Consider the following 15,322-nt stretch of genomic DNA (forward strand, 5'->3'; position numbering starts at 1 on the left):
GCAAATGTGAACCGTATATTTTGAACTTGCTCTTTGGCAGATCACGAGTGAATATCTTCAGCTCACATCATGCCACACTTGCAAGTAGGAACATAGCATTAGATATTTAATGTTCTTAATAAAGGTGAATGTTGAACATTTATAAATACAACCTGATAAAGATGTATTGACGGCTGTATCAAATTTAATAAAAGCAAAAAAAAAGCACAGTACAGGCAGTATACACAGACCAAAAAAGTGTTTTCACTATTTCCAGTCAACCGAATTATTTGGTTGTCCATGTGAAGTCTTTAGGACATTACGCATGAAAATCTCCAATCAGCAGAATTGCAAAGTCTAACACATAGGTATTAATCCTTTCATTTCCATTAAGCATATTCCACTTGATGGGATGGAGAAGAATGCATACGTTTTCTGGTAGTCTTTATGTGAAAAGTGGTGTCCATGAATAATAGATGTTAAGATGCCAATGCTTGCTGATTCTGGTCTGCAGGCTGTTTCCGTGTATGGATAAGTTTGCGAGACAGATGATCGATTACTTCCCTAATAACTTTTTCTTTCAGGTGGTGTCTGGGATCCTTTAAACTTTTCTCATGTCATGTTCATTATTTTTTCCCCTAAGAAGGTAATCTAAATAAGCGTGCCATTTCACGATTTCCATACCTTTAAGACTGGTTTATCATGTTGACGGATGACCTGAAGTAGCTCACACCTCTAGCTATGCTGTGGTTGGAGTATTTCTTTCATCTTTATGTATTACCAGAATTCTCTCTTCGATGTCAAACATTTGTGACAGACTGTTCTACATATGTCACAAACGGGGGACCAGGAGAGTGTGTAGGTCCAGCATGCGCCCTATGACAAATCAAGACTCTCGACAAGGGTATGCAGTTGCCATGTGCAAAGTACAGAAGAATATGCGGTCAGTCATTATCTAAGGAACCGGACTGTGGGGGGTCCTCTCTTTTAGGCACGGGAGCCCTCGCACACCCAGATGGGTGTTCTTCATCATAGGGCATACTCCTCGTCGGGCCAGTGTTAGTTCCTGACTGGGCATCCACGAAGGGGCTCTTAATTGGAGATCTTTTGTTCCAATGCTGTATGTGAAGTGTGGGTGTAGGGTGATTGGTGTAGTGAAGTGTGCATATGAAAAGGTGAGTCTAAATGGACTATGTAGTCCTCTTAAAGATTTAATCAATAAATCTACTTGTCTAATTAAAAACGTGGTGGCTAACAGAGGCAATGATCTCTGTTAGCTCAAAGGGTCAACAGGTTTCTTGCCGTAGGTAAAGTCAATAATCTGTTTGCAGTTCGTCAGAGCCTATTATTTCTAATCTGAACAGTGGTTGGAATCTGGATAATATTTTATATGAATCCAATCACAAAATACCCTAAATGTGGTGTACCTTTTATACAGTGTTTCCTAAAAATGGAAAGCCGACCTTAAACGATTAACCATTTTCTTCACAACCGTTGGTCAAAAAGACACCTTTATTCCTATAGGATACCAGATATGTTCTTAATCTCTTTGAGGACACCAATGACACAAACCAAATTGACCTACTAGTCACCCTTGATGTAGGATCCCTCTACACCAACATTCCCCAAGTAGCCGCATTGGAGGTGGTAGAGAGTGCCCTACTGTCTGAAGAGTGGATGTTACCTACCCCAGTAAGCTGCAGCATGGAGGAATGGCCTTTTTAATTTTACAGCGTCTTTGATTTAGCAATATGTTCATACGTAAGATATCTCTCCTCTACACTTGCCCTTCCGCCCGTCTTCGACTTAATGGTCTGATATCCGATCCCATTTTAATCAACCGTGGCACTCGACAGGGAGGCCTGCTATCCCCTTCGCCCTCTCTATGAAGCCTCTAGCGGCCAGACTCCGGCAACACCATACTCAGAAGGGCATAGGTTTTGCGGCCCGCTCCCTTCTGGTTTACTGTATGCCAACGACATTACATTGTATGTCCGCCACCCCCAAGACAACCTCAGCCCTCTTGTGCAGGAGATAATTCGATTCAGTGGACTGTCCAGTATTCAGGTGAATTGGAGCAAATCGGTGCTGTTCCCTCTTACTGATGCCACCAAACCATTCATGGCAGACTTTCCTTTGTCTGGGCCACCAGCCCCACTCGCTATTTAGGTGTTTGGCTGAGCAGGGACCTGGATGACCTCTGGAGGGCCAACTTTGGGCATGCGGTGGACTGATTAGAGTCTAAAATACCTCACTGGAAGAGACTCCCACTTTCCCTGGCTCGCCCCTTAGCCATTGCCAAGATGGTGGTCCTCCCGAAATTCCTCTATCTTTTCTTAAATATCCCCATTCTTCTTACTGCCCATTTCTTTCGTAAACTTTGCTCCTTGATGATCTCTCTCGCCTGGGCTGGCAAACAACCCAGGATTGCCTATGATATCCTCACTCTTCCCATGTCGGCAGGCGGTATGGGTGCTCCTAATTTCAAGCTTTGTCTTAAGTGCCCAGGCCAGTTTTTTACATTTCTGGATCCACCCCTCCCCTTATCAGCCACATGTGGCGGTAAAGGCTGACATCACAAATGCCTGGCCGCTGACCACCGCTCTGTTTGCCCCGAGGAGTCACCCTCGTGCTGAGGTAGACATGGTCGAGAACTTATGCTGGGCCTGGTCGAGACTGCGCCACCTCTCTAATGCTCCCCTGTTATCGGCTAACGCCATGCTGGTTATAAGTCACCCTGCTTTCCCTCCTCTTCAGCCAACCGGCATGTCTAAACATGCCACCCGCTTGGGCCTCACGACACTGGCGGATCTTTACCCCGGTGACACATTCTATTCTTTCCCTGCTTCCTCTGGTCCGATGGACACATTGCTCTTTTACCAGCTGCGAGCTATTTGCAAGGAGATGCATCAAACGTTTCCCCATCCTCCACCTTCGATGCCTACCCTTGACTTTATATACATCCACCCACTCCTCGTAAATTGGTGATTAAACTATATGCCCTCATGTTATCGTCCACCTCCATCTCCACTGAACGCACATGCTTGGCTTGGGGCGAAGACTTGGGCATGGATATTGCTCAGTCTGACTGGCTATATTGCTGTAACCAGACGAAGACATTATCGGCTTCGTTTTATACATTTTAAGTACCTGGATAGGCTATATCTTACTCCTGCTCAGCTCCATAAACTGGGACTCATAACGAACGATAGTTGTATGCGCTGCGCCTGCCGCTGATTTTTCATTTAGCATGGTTGTGTTCTAAGGTGTCGGAGTTCTGGCTGGCGGTATGCGCCGGCATCTCTGAGATTATCTCTGCACAGGTACAGCCTGACCCTCCGTTGTGTTTGCTGGGCTTTGTCAAATTTTGCCCGGATTCATCACGACGTCTGATCGCAATGCTGCTCGTCCTGACTAGGCATAGGGTGGCCATGTGTTGGGGTCGTGGACCGGTGCCTCCGTTTTCTCACTGGCTTGAAGACTCTTCGAGATTTCAGACCCTGTTATCTGAATTTTGGGACTTGATGCCTGCGAGATCCCGTCCAATAGACATATGGGGGCCCCTAGTGACGTATCTTTATTCCCGATCTCATCTGACCCATGCTGCCTCCCCCGCGCTCCCTGCCTGCACTCCGCCCGCTGCGGCCGCCGGTGCTGGTCAGTGAATACCTGTTCCTGCCTCTCCCTTTCCATTGGTGACATTTCTTTAAGCATTGCTGTTTACGATGCCATAACTGTGCTGCAAAGAATTAGGCTTGTGCATGATTGTATTGTTATTATGTCTGATTTTCTGTTAATAACCTGCTGCATACGATGCTCAGCTCTGATGCTAAAGTGTATTATGTAAATGCTGAATTTGTCAAAGGTTTTTGAAAAAAGAAAAAAAAAAGCTTCAGCATGGAGTGCACTGCACTACACAGTCCTCCTCCGGGGCCACAGTCCCCGGAGGAGGACTGGGCCATCCTCTTCCTAGTGGTATCAGACAGGAGAGATGTGGCAAACTTCACAATTCGTTGTGGGCTTGACATGACCGACTCACTGGGCAGAGTGATTTCATTGATGGTGGCTGTTCAACACCACGCCTGGCTGAGAACTTTTGGCTTTTCTGGGGATATCCAGGCTTCCCTCATGGACAAAACCTGTGATTGCACCAGTCTCTTTTGAGACATAGCAGACATGGCACTGGAGTGCTTTAAGGACACACAGGCTATGGCCAAGCCCATGGGCCCCTCACTGACCACACGCTTTTGTCTACTTTTCGCCACTTTTGTGGCTATGGAAGGGGCTTTCAGTCATGCCAGCCATATCCCAGCCACAAAGCTGCGCAAGTTCAGCATACTCTGCGTGGCAGTGGTCGCATCCTCATTCCGACCCTGTGGTTTGGACGGCCAGAGGTCTGGCCAGTCCACCACCTCACCTGCCCCTTCGGCCTCCAAACCCTCCTAGTCCAGACCTTCAAGATTATCGGCGGCCAGTTGGTGGCAGGATCAGCCATCACCTCCAATTCTGAAAACATCACTTTGGACAGGTTGGTCCTTCAGATAGTCCTTAGGGGATACTCCCACCCTTTTGAGACTACCCCTCCTCCAGCTTACGACTGGCTGACGAGGATCACCTGGCTTTACTTCGGGAGAAAGTCATGACTCTTGGCCAAGGGAGCCATTGAGATGATTCCAGCGCCAGAAGTAGTCTGTGGTTGCTATTCCTGCTACTTTCTAGTTACGATGAAGGAAAAGGGCCTGCATCAAATCCTAGATTTACGAGCCCTCTACTGCCTCAAAAAGGAAATTCTCAAGATCTGTAGCTCGGTTCTGTTCTGGACCCAAGAAACTGGATGGTAGTGTTGCGATTGCAGGACGCCTGTTTTCACATTCCCGTCCTGCCTGCTCATCGGCGCTACCTGCGGTTTACGGTAGATGACAAGCACTTTTAGTTTACTGTGCTACTCTTTGGCCTTACCAGATCTCCTTGGGTGTTCACCAAGGTGATGGAGGTGGTCGCAGCTTATCTGCGCAGATCAGGAGTGCCAGTCTTCCTCTATCTCGACGACAGGCTGTTTAAGGTGAGTTCGCCCCAGGATTTCGTTTCTCACCTCCAGACTACGACAAACCTTATGCACTTGCTGGGGTGCTCTATCAACATGCCAAATCACACTTGACTCCCTCTCAGAGGCTCCTTTTCATCCGAGCGATTCTGGATACAGTGCAGTTTCTGTCTTATCCTCCCAAACTGCAAGTCCAGGATACAGCCTTTGGGATCGATGTTTCACCCCCTATCCTGGATTTCGGTGAGTGACTGAGACTGCTGGGCCTCATGGCCTCCTGCTAGTGATGCATGACAGATGGCATAGGCGGGCTCTGCAGTGGGACTTGAAGTTCCATTGTGTGTAGCATTCGGGGAATCTATGATACATGGGCCAGTACTGAAGAGAACTGCACAGGACCTGCAGTGGTGGCTAATAGACTGTGATTGGGTCAAAGGCAGACCCCTCTCCCTTCCCCAACCAGACCACACAGTAGTGACAGATGCCTCATTCCTGGGTTGGGGGTGACCAACTGAGAGGTGGATATCTCCACATCAACTTGCTGGAGCTCCGAGCGATACGCTTGACATTGAAAGCCTTTCTTCCTTCAATCAAGGGAAAGCTGGTTCAAGTGTTCACGGACAACACCACTGCCATGTGGTGCTGCGACAAACCGGGTGGGTTCGTGGACCCTTTGTCAAAAGGCACTGTCTCGCTGTACGTGCTGAAACAGCAGGGCATTTTCATGATGGTGCAAAACCTGGCAGGTTCTCTGAAATCGAGGGCAGACTGATTCAACCATCAACGCTTAGCAGGTCACAAATGGTATCTCTATCTGGAGGTGGTGCAAAGGTCTCTTTCAGCAGTGGGGAGAGCCTTGGTTAGATCTGTTCGCCTCCGCCGAGAACGCGTGATGCCAGCAATTTTGCGAGCTGGCGTTTCCAAGGCGGCACTAGCTCTGTTACGCTTTTCATCTTGAGTGAAGCTCAAGCCTACTGTCTGCTTTTCCGCCAATACCACTCCAGTCCAGAGTTCTCAAGAAGATCAGAGGCAACTGGGCCAAAGTCAATTTTAGGCCGGCAAACTAGGCATGGAAAGTCTGGTATTCTGAGCTTCTCCAACTAAGCATCGATCCTCTGATCAGGCTGCCCCTTTAGGAGGATCTTCTGTCCCAGCAGCAGGGGATGGTCCACCTGAACTTGTCCACTCAATGCCTTCTTGCGTGGAGACTGAGCGGCAGCAGTTGACAGAATTCAACCTTCCTCCCGAAGTCTGTAATGGTATTTTGACAGCCAGGCATCCCTCTACCAAGAACGTTTTGCCTGCCGGTGGCACAAATTAGTAAAATATTATACAGAAAGTTCAATTGATCCTCGTTCTGTTTTCCTCGCCCTAGTCCTGCGCTTTATTTTGACCCTTGCCCAGCAGGGCTCTGCTCTGGGTGCCCTCAAAGGGTACCTTTTGGCCCAGTCTGCCTTCTTGAGGCTGCCAGACCAACCCTCTTTATTTAGACACTTTTTGTAAATAGATATCTTACGGGGCTTGTACATATGTTTCCTCCTCTCCCTTTCATCATTAAGATTTAGAAATGTCTTCTTAGACAAACTGTATTGCACCCCTATTCTTTCCTCCTGCACCTCTCCAACTGGATGTCCCAAACCTTTCTATTTCTTTTTAGTTTACCTTAAGGAGCTAGTTACTTGTTTCCAGTAGTAAGCTTTATCCAAAGGTAACTGATTTTCGGGCTCTTGAAGTATGAGAAGTTCTTTCTTGGTGTCGTTCTCAGGACCAGTTATCATTCGGAGTTTAATTTTAATTGTTGAGCTAGATCATTGTTACATATGCAGGGAGCACTTGTGCCCATCTTATGAAACATATGCCACCTTTTGCCTCTGTCACCGTAGCCAACTACATAAAATGAAAGCTTTAAGCGTTATAGTATTTGGCCATTTTGGATATGCGTTGTAGTTTCTCAGTACCTCAATGTTTAATCAGTTAAACCTTAGTTTATTAGCTTCTTTCCTTGCATTTTGTTTTTGGTCTTGACCTAGTAACAGTTAGCTGTTTAGTAGCTTACTTTTTTGTCCCCTTAAAATGATAAAAGTGCACATGTATGTATATGTATATTGAGGTTCTTTCAGCCCTCCTGATCCCCTGACCTGTTAATGTATAATTCTCATTTTGCCTCCCCTCCACCACAGGGGAGCCGCCTTCTTCACTCTGAGTGATGTCATTTTCTAATTGAACATATACACATTCACTAAAAAAGGAATCCATTTCGGAGCCTGTGGTCCAATTAAGCACAATCACTGCTTCAATTGCAAGGTTTTCAAATTGTATTGTTTTGAAAACTACAATTGTTTCACCTTTGATAGCAGCAGTTTATCTTTTTAAATGTACTAAAACTATGTGTAAGCTTACATAATGAGGCGATCAGCCAGACACCCACCATCCATTAGTCTTTCGCCCATAACCGCAAACCGCACTGGGCAAAGTGTCATCCGACAGCAGCTGCTGACTAGCTTCACTGTTAGTAACAGTATGCTCTTCTTTCACAATGAGCACATCCATGTACAAGGTAGTTCCCTTCAGTGCCACCAGTGACTACTGTGACAATATGTACTTTTTAGACCCAAAAACATTTTTATTTGCAGTTTTATATAGTGCAAACTAGACAGAGCAGTATCTTAGTGCTGGTCATTATTTTTTAGATAGCTACAGCTACGTGGGAGTTCAAAGCAGTTAAGTTGCCAAGAATACATATATAATGAAGGGGTAGAGTTCTAGTCTATAGTATTGTAACTACACAACTACCACATTAAGTAACTACTACAGGTTAAGAGTTTAAAGACAATATACAAGCAAGACAATATGCAGACAGTTCCTTTTAGAAGACATTTCCACCTGTAAAGAGTAGAAGAGAGCAGGGTACAAATCCTCCACAAAACAGCTTGAAAGTAGTTTGTTCAGTAGATTTTACTGCATTAATTTTTCAGATGTACCTGAATCTTGGACAGGATTGGGTTCTATATTTTGAGAGTGCTGCCAGAGAAGGCTCGAGCTGTTTTATTTCTTTCTTTAACTTGGGTAGTTATGGGAGTAAGGATTCAGCACTCCAGATAGAACTACAGATCTCAATTGGGTGAGGTCTTGGACACTGTAATTAGAGGGGGGCCTGATGGAAGGCATCTGTGTGATGCAGGCAACTTTAAATATACATTGGTTTCTACTTGGAGCCAGTTTAGGGTTGGAAGCTCTGACATGATATGATCGGAACGCTTGACCTCGGCGATCAGTCTTGCAGCAACATTGAGAGCTGCCTTTATTACCTCTGGTTAAGGTTTAGAAATTGCAGTCAGTAGGACTCTGCCTTAGTCTAGAGACACATTTTTGAAGTCTAATTCTAGAATGAAAAGTTTGCAGTTTTTGAGTAGTCTGTGCTGGTATTGAGCATTCTTTGTAGTAGTATTCATATTTGCTTTGAGGTTCACATTCTTGTCCAGTGTGAAAATGAGACTTTGTGGAATCCTTAATTGTGGGAATAAAGTTCAATACTTTGACTCATGTGGAGTAATGGTTATAACAACTTAGACTGTGAGGGGAGAGACAAAGATAAATTCTGTCTTCAGTGGGTTGAAGTTTGTGTAGTTGAGGAAGAGCCAGGTTGGTCTGTCCTTCAGTCATTTGTCAAGGAAATTTATGAAACTTATACATGAAGTTGGATGTCATCAGCATAGCAGGAGAGGTTTGATAGTTTCAGAAATGTGGGCAGATGTTTTATGTACAGGTTGAAAAGAGTTGGCAACAGAGTTCATTGTTGAAATACCCCCTGGTACGGCTTTGAAAGGAATCTGTTAAGTTTAATGAGTGCATTTATTTAGGTAAGAGAACAACAATCTTACAACTGCATCCTTGATCACCATTTTGTCATTGCGTGTGTTGTAGGTTGGTACAGTGGACTAAGTCAAATGCCATAGACAGGCTGCTGAGGAGTATACTAAGGCAGGAATTGCTATTGTCAAGAAGATGTATAGTGTTATCTCACCTGTAGAGCAAAGGTTTCTGTACTGTCTGGCTATGAAACTAGGGAGCTTTTTCTTAATGTAAATCCTTGTTCTACCTTTAGGTAGATACACTATTATTTTGCCTCTTACTTTTCATGCAAGCTAGTACTTCTGTTATATTAGTCGTATTTTAATTGTAATATTTTGACATGTAGGTTGCCGTTGTGCCTTGTTCTGTTGAAGTTGAATCAAATTTCTAGCTGTGAGCTCAGTGGTGTTGATAGGTCTTGCATTTCTGTCTTGCATCTCTAATCCACACCTTAGGTCCGCAGGTTTCATCTTTTGATAAAAGACTAGCAGAGAGCTTTGTGGTATTGATGTATTGTATCCCTAATCTATACTTTGTCTGTAGGTTTTGTTAGCATGGTCATTTTTTCAGATTGAGGGGGATAACTTCCAAAAAAAAAGAATTAATGCAAAAGACCATGACAAAGCAAAAAGCTTAACAGTCAAATGTAGCCAAATATATTGGCTGTGCTGATGCTTTTATACATTTAGTGTTTATTGTATAGGTTTTTGTGTTTTTCCGTTGAATTTCCTTCAAGAGAACATTTGCCATCCGCCAAGTTCTCCTTAACCATTGCTCATTAGTGTTTCCATCTTTTGTGGAACCATACACTCCTCTTTCTGATAAAAATTTGCATTTAAATACTGGTGTATGCTTTTAAGTGGACAAATGTCTACTACGAAGGTAGGTATGTAATTTAATTAGTTATCGAATAATGAAAATGAAGTTGTCCTGTCACTTTTTAGGTCGAGCCTGAGCAGCGCATGTACTGCTGCGAGGCATGCAGTAGTGGAGTATGGACTTGAAGCCCTGCCCACTCTCCTCCTATATTTGTAATTGGCTTGTCATTGTCCAGCATAAACGCTAGCCTGCGAGTCCTTATTAGGCTTGTTAGTCCCTCCTTGGTACCGCCTTGTCTGCATTTGTAAACACCCATGGCGACAGGCCCCTTTACTTCGGATGCGACACAGCATGTCTTTAGTCTGTGAACACTACTTTATTTTAATGGGTTTCTCCTACTGCAGGCACGAAGTGCTTTCCTCTTCATGCACGCTTTCACTTTCAAGCAGCCCCAGACAATGAGGCCGCTTCTTTGAAGTGAAATGGGTCTTGCATTTACAAGTGTTAAACTCTCGTAAATGTGAGACCTATTACATTTCAAATGCTTGTTAGTTTAGCTGTGTTATATACTGCTTAGGATGCCGTTGGGAAGTGATGGGCTTTCTTATCTTCGAAACACACAGCCATGTCATAGGTTTTAGCATATGTTGATGTAACAGTAGAAAGTATTCAATGACCTTATTGGATGATCTTTTAAGGTTAAAAATGTTTATTATGAGTTCTTGAAATCCTTATTTTTAAGTTCTAGGAAATTGGATAATTACTACATGTGCTTGGAAATAACAGGTATATTTTTTCATTCAGAATTTGGGACCTTCTGTACTTGCTGGTGTGGCCGTCATGGTTCTTCTGGTTCCTGTAAATGCTGTATTAGCAATGAAGACTAAAAAATACCAGGTGAGATTTTCTTTGTGAAGTGCCTCTGAACGTAGACAGCCATCTTTGAATGTACTGGAGTTTATACATTCTCTTTTTAATATTCACTTGACTGCTTTGGTAATTGATCAGCTATTTAAATAATTTGTCCAAAAAAGGATTGTGTTGCTTTAAAGTGGAATTCTAATGTAATCCTTTTTGTCTTGTGATTGTCCCCTCGCCAAATTGCTGAGCACTTTATTTATTTTTTATAGCTATTTGGGGTAGTTCGTGCTTAGGGCTCAATTAGGTATTTATTTTTTTCTGCATAAGGTACCCACGCCAAATTTGAGTCCTTTTCTTCCAACATCCTGGGAATTCTTACGGTACCCAGGTTTGGTGGAATGCCCTGGAGTCCTGAGAAAATAGGCAACATATTGCATTTTTTTTGGTTTTTAAGAAAAATAGGAAAAAACTGCTCCGGATAAAAGGGCCTGTTTTTTCCCCCTAAAAATTGCTTCAACTAACTGTTTGCTGTGCTACAGTCACTGTCTTCATAGCTGTATAAAGCTGAATACAAAAACTAAGTTCGAGGCATATGAGCTGCAGAACACACACTATGCATAGATTGCCATCTGGTGTTTGGCCCGGATGTTTGCAGTTTGTTATGGTATTCGAAAAGTCTTTGGAAGTCAAATTTTTTTCCGCCATCGTGCTCCGATGTGTTCCACACGTTCCAGTTAGGTATCGTTACAGATTTAACTTTCGACGTGCAATCCTTACACAATTCTTAGGTATTGTCTCGATCGAGTTTCCCTTTCAGCGAGCATCTCCACAAACTTCTACTTTGGTTCCAGTCTTCGAAGCAGGCCTACGGGTCTAGCTGCGCCATCAGGCCTTCTTGGCTTATGGAAAGGACTCCCTTCAAAAAATGTCCTCAATGTGGAGCCAAGTTTCCACACACTGATCTGCATGGGGTGTGTAACCTCTGCCTTTCACCTGAACACGAGGCCAACCCAACCCATCCATATGCTTTGGTAACACCTTCTCCTTCGGGTCCAGGTGCATACCATGACAAAACTTCCCCCGCCTTCTGGCTCGGCAAAGAAGTCCACAATTAAGCCTTCAGGCCACTCTGGAGCGAGTCAGCCTTCTGTCGGTGCCAAAACCTCGGCACCCACCAAAGAGAAACCGAAAGAGAAACCAGAAGACAAACCATTGTCTTCCTCCGCGTCCAAGCTCTGCTCCACACCGGCGCATTTGGCACCGATACCAAAAGACACTACAACTTCCGATCCGAAAAAATCCTCGGAACCAAAGAAACCACCGGTTCCGAAACGCTTCGGAACCGAAAAAACAACCAGTTGCAAAAAGACCCGGCACCTCCGATCCGAAAAATTCATCGGATCCAACCAAGCAATCTGTTCCAAAGACTCCAACCAAACATTCGGAACCCTCAAAAACTCCTCAGGCCAAAACAAAGGAGCATAAAACTACTCCAAAGACTGTGCCACATAAGCATTCGGACCCGAAGAAATCGGCACCGAAACACCATACTTCGGAGGAACAGCTATTTGAACCTGATCCTACACAAAAAACTCTGGAAATACTCACAAACACGTCATCTTAGGATTAGTCCTTCCAACAAAAGAAAAATGGACAAACCTACACCATCTCCACTTCCCTTAAAGAAAAGAGACATTGCCACCTTTCCTTTAAGGATCCCTTCTCCACCTTATCCACAATACATATCTCCTGTTCCATCTCCAAAACCAATACAATCTCCTACATTTCCAGATTGTGATGATGCCCCTGGTGACGAAGGAGATGATGGAGATAATGAACCTCCACTAGAGGATGTCTATCCGTCTAGACCATCCCCTCCAGAAGACTCTATAGGTTTCACTCAGCTAGTACACAGGCTGCACAATACCACAGGGTAAACTTACATACAGACCCCATAGAGAGCCTTCCTCATGGACACTTTAACAACATCCCAAAGATCCACCTCTATTCTACTAATGCTAAAAGGGGTAATTACACATGCTCCTGAATTCTTAAAAGACCCAATTAGATCTAGAGTCATTAACCCTAGAAGAGAGAAAAAGTACAAGGCTGCCCCAACTGCCCCTACATACCTTAAGGGACCGCTTCCATTAGATTCCTTAGTTGTTTCCAATGCCATGAAAAGGGCCAACTCTCAAACATCAGGTGATGCTCCACCGCCTGACGGAGTCAAACTATTGGACACATCTGCCAAAAGAACAGAGTCACAAGCAGCCAACATATGAAGAATTGCCAACACACAGGCTTTACTAGCCAGATACGATAGGGCGCACTATGACGAGCTAGAGACCCTACTAAAACATCTTCCAGATGAATTTAGGACAAAAGCCCTTGATCTTATACAGGAAGGTAAACTAATAACCCATACCTCCATTCGCTGTGCTCTAGAGGCCACAGATACAGCATCCTGCGCCATAAATACCAGTGTCCTTTTACGCAGACATGCCTGGCTAAGGATATTGGAGTTTAAACAAGAGGTTCAGACTACTATACTGAACCAACCCTTTGACGAACAACACTTATTTGGACCTGCGGTGGATTCATCTTTAGAGAAGATGAAAAAAGACACTGACACTGCCTCTTATGGGGCGCCTCTAGAGGCTTCAACACAGATGACGCCTCTACTTCATATAAAAGTCCCTCACAAACCTCTACCAAAGGGGGCTACAGGGGCAATCACAGCAAAGGTAGGGGCACAACTACCAATACTCGCACGGCCACCACCTCAAAACAATGACTTCCCGCTGCTCCCCCGGACCATTCAACTCAAGTCGGGGTGGGGGAGGGGGGGGGGGGGTGGATTAACCCCGTTCCTACCTGTCTGGAACAATATCACCACAGACAGGTGGGTGAGACAAATGATCCTATCTGGTTATTGCCTGGAGCACACTGCCACTCCCCCAATATACCACCCAAACAGCGCTCAATGTCAACGGAACATTTAACGCTTCTAAAACATTAGGTGCTTTCCCTACTGCACAAACGTGCAATAGAGCCAGTTCCCCTTCAGCATCAAAACACAGGAGTTTACTCCCTGTACTTTCTGATTCCAAAGAAGGATGGAACCCTGAGGCCCATCTTAGACCTCAGACCATTAAACCTATACATACAAACAGACCATTTCCACATGGTCACTCTTCAACAAATACTTTCCCTACTCAAACACAGCGATTTCCTTGCCACTTTAGATCTCAAGGACGCCTACTTCCACATTCACACTGCTCACAGGAAATATCTTCGGTTTGTAGTGGACGGGCTGCACTATCACTTCAAAGTTCTCCCATTCGGAGTTAGAACAGCACCCAGAGTATTCACAAAATGTCTAGCAGTGGTAGCACCCTTTTAAGAAGACAAAACATTCATGTCTTCCCATACTTGGACGACTGGCTCATAAAAGCCAAGTCACATACTCGGTGTGTACTTCATACACACACCACATTCCAACTACTGCACGACTTAGGGTTTACAATAAACCACCCAAAGTCTCACCTCCAACTATTCCAGAACCAACTATATTTAGGTGCCACAATAGACACCTCAAAAGGCCTTGCATATCCCAATCCAGCCAGGATAGCAAGCATGCAAGCCCTTATAACAAAGTTCCAACTGCAACACTCGCTACCAGCTAGAGTGTTCATGTAATTCATAGGGATAATGGTCTCTTGCATATTCATAGTACCTCACGCAAAACTCCAGATGCGCCCCTTACAGGAATGCTTAGCATGTCAGTTGAACCAAGCTCATGGTCAATTAACAGATCTGGTGTTGGTAGACGCCCGCACACATCGCTCTCTGCAGTGGTGGAACACCCAAAACCTTTCCAAAGGGCGACCGTTCCTAGAGCCAGTCCCACAAATTGTGTTAACAGCAGACTCCTCGCTCACCGGCTGGGAAGCTCATCTTCTACATCACACCATACAGGGCAGGTGGACACCACAACATAAGCTACTTTACATCAATCACTTGGAGATTCTAGCAGTATTTCTGGCATTAAAAGCATTTCCAGAAACATGTATCAAACAAAGCTGTTTTAGTCCGGACAGACCATATAACCACAATGTATTATCTACAAAAACAAGGGGGGGCACTGTCTACAGCTCTCAACTATCTCGGAGCATATGGAGATGGGCAATCCCTCAACACCTATTCCTCTTAGCCCAGCATCTTCCAGGAATACAGAATCAGATGGCAGATCTGTTAAGTCGTCAAACACAACAGATCCACGAGTGGGGACATGCTTAGCATGTCAGTTGAACCAAGCTCATGGTCAATTAACAGATCTGGTGTTGGTAGACGCCCGCACACATCGCTCTCTGCAGTGGTGGAACACCCAAAACCTTTCCAAAGGGCGACCGTTCCTAGAGCCAGTCCCACAAATTGTGTTAACAGCAGACTCCTCGCTCACCGGCTGGGAAGCTCATCTTCTACATCACACCATACAGGGCAGGTGGACACCACAACATAAGCTACTTTACATCAATCACTTGGAGATTCTAGCAGTATTTCTGGCATTAAAAGCATTTCCAGAAACATGTATCAAACAAAGCTGTTTTAGTCCGGACAGACCATATAACCACAATGTATTATCTACAAAAACAAGGGGGGGCACTGTCTACAGCTCTCAACTATCTCGGAGCATATGGAGATGGGCAATCCCTCAACACCTATTCCTCTTAGCCCAGCATCTTCCAGGAATACAGAATCAGA

General features: G+C 44.7%; 1 protein-coding gene across 1 annotated transcript in view; it reads left to right on the plus strand.

The window, feature by feature from the left end:
- LOC147668204 (multidrug resistance-associated protein 1-like) overlaps nt 1-15,322 on the plus strand; it is a gene marked incomplete at its 3' end in the record, with an annotated part of 614,782 nt that overhangs the window by 173,181 nt on the left and 426,279 nt on the right. The window contains exon 6 of the mRNA XM_086948707.1: nt 10,499-10,591. Coding sequence (XP_086804833.1) covers nt 10,499-10,591 — 93 coding nt within the window. The remainder of the gene's footprint in view (nt 1-10,498; nt 10,592-15,322) is intronic.

Source organism: Lissotriton vulgaris, unplaced genomic scaffold (genome assembly GCF_964263255.1).
Source record: "Lissotriton vulgaris unplaced genomic scaffold, aLisVul1.2 SCAFFOLD_1214, whole genome shotgun sequence".
NCBI lineage: Eukaryota > Metazoa > Chordata > Amphibia > Caudata > Salamandridae > Lissotriton > Lissotriton vulgaris.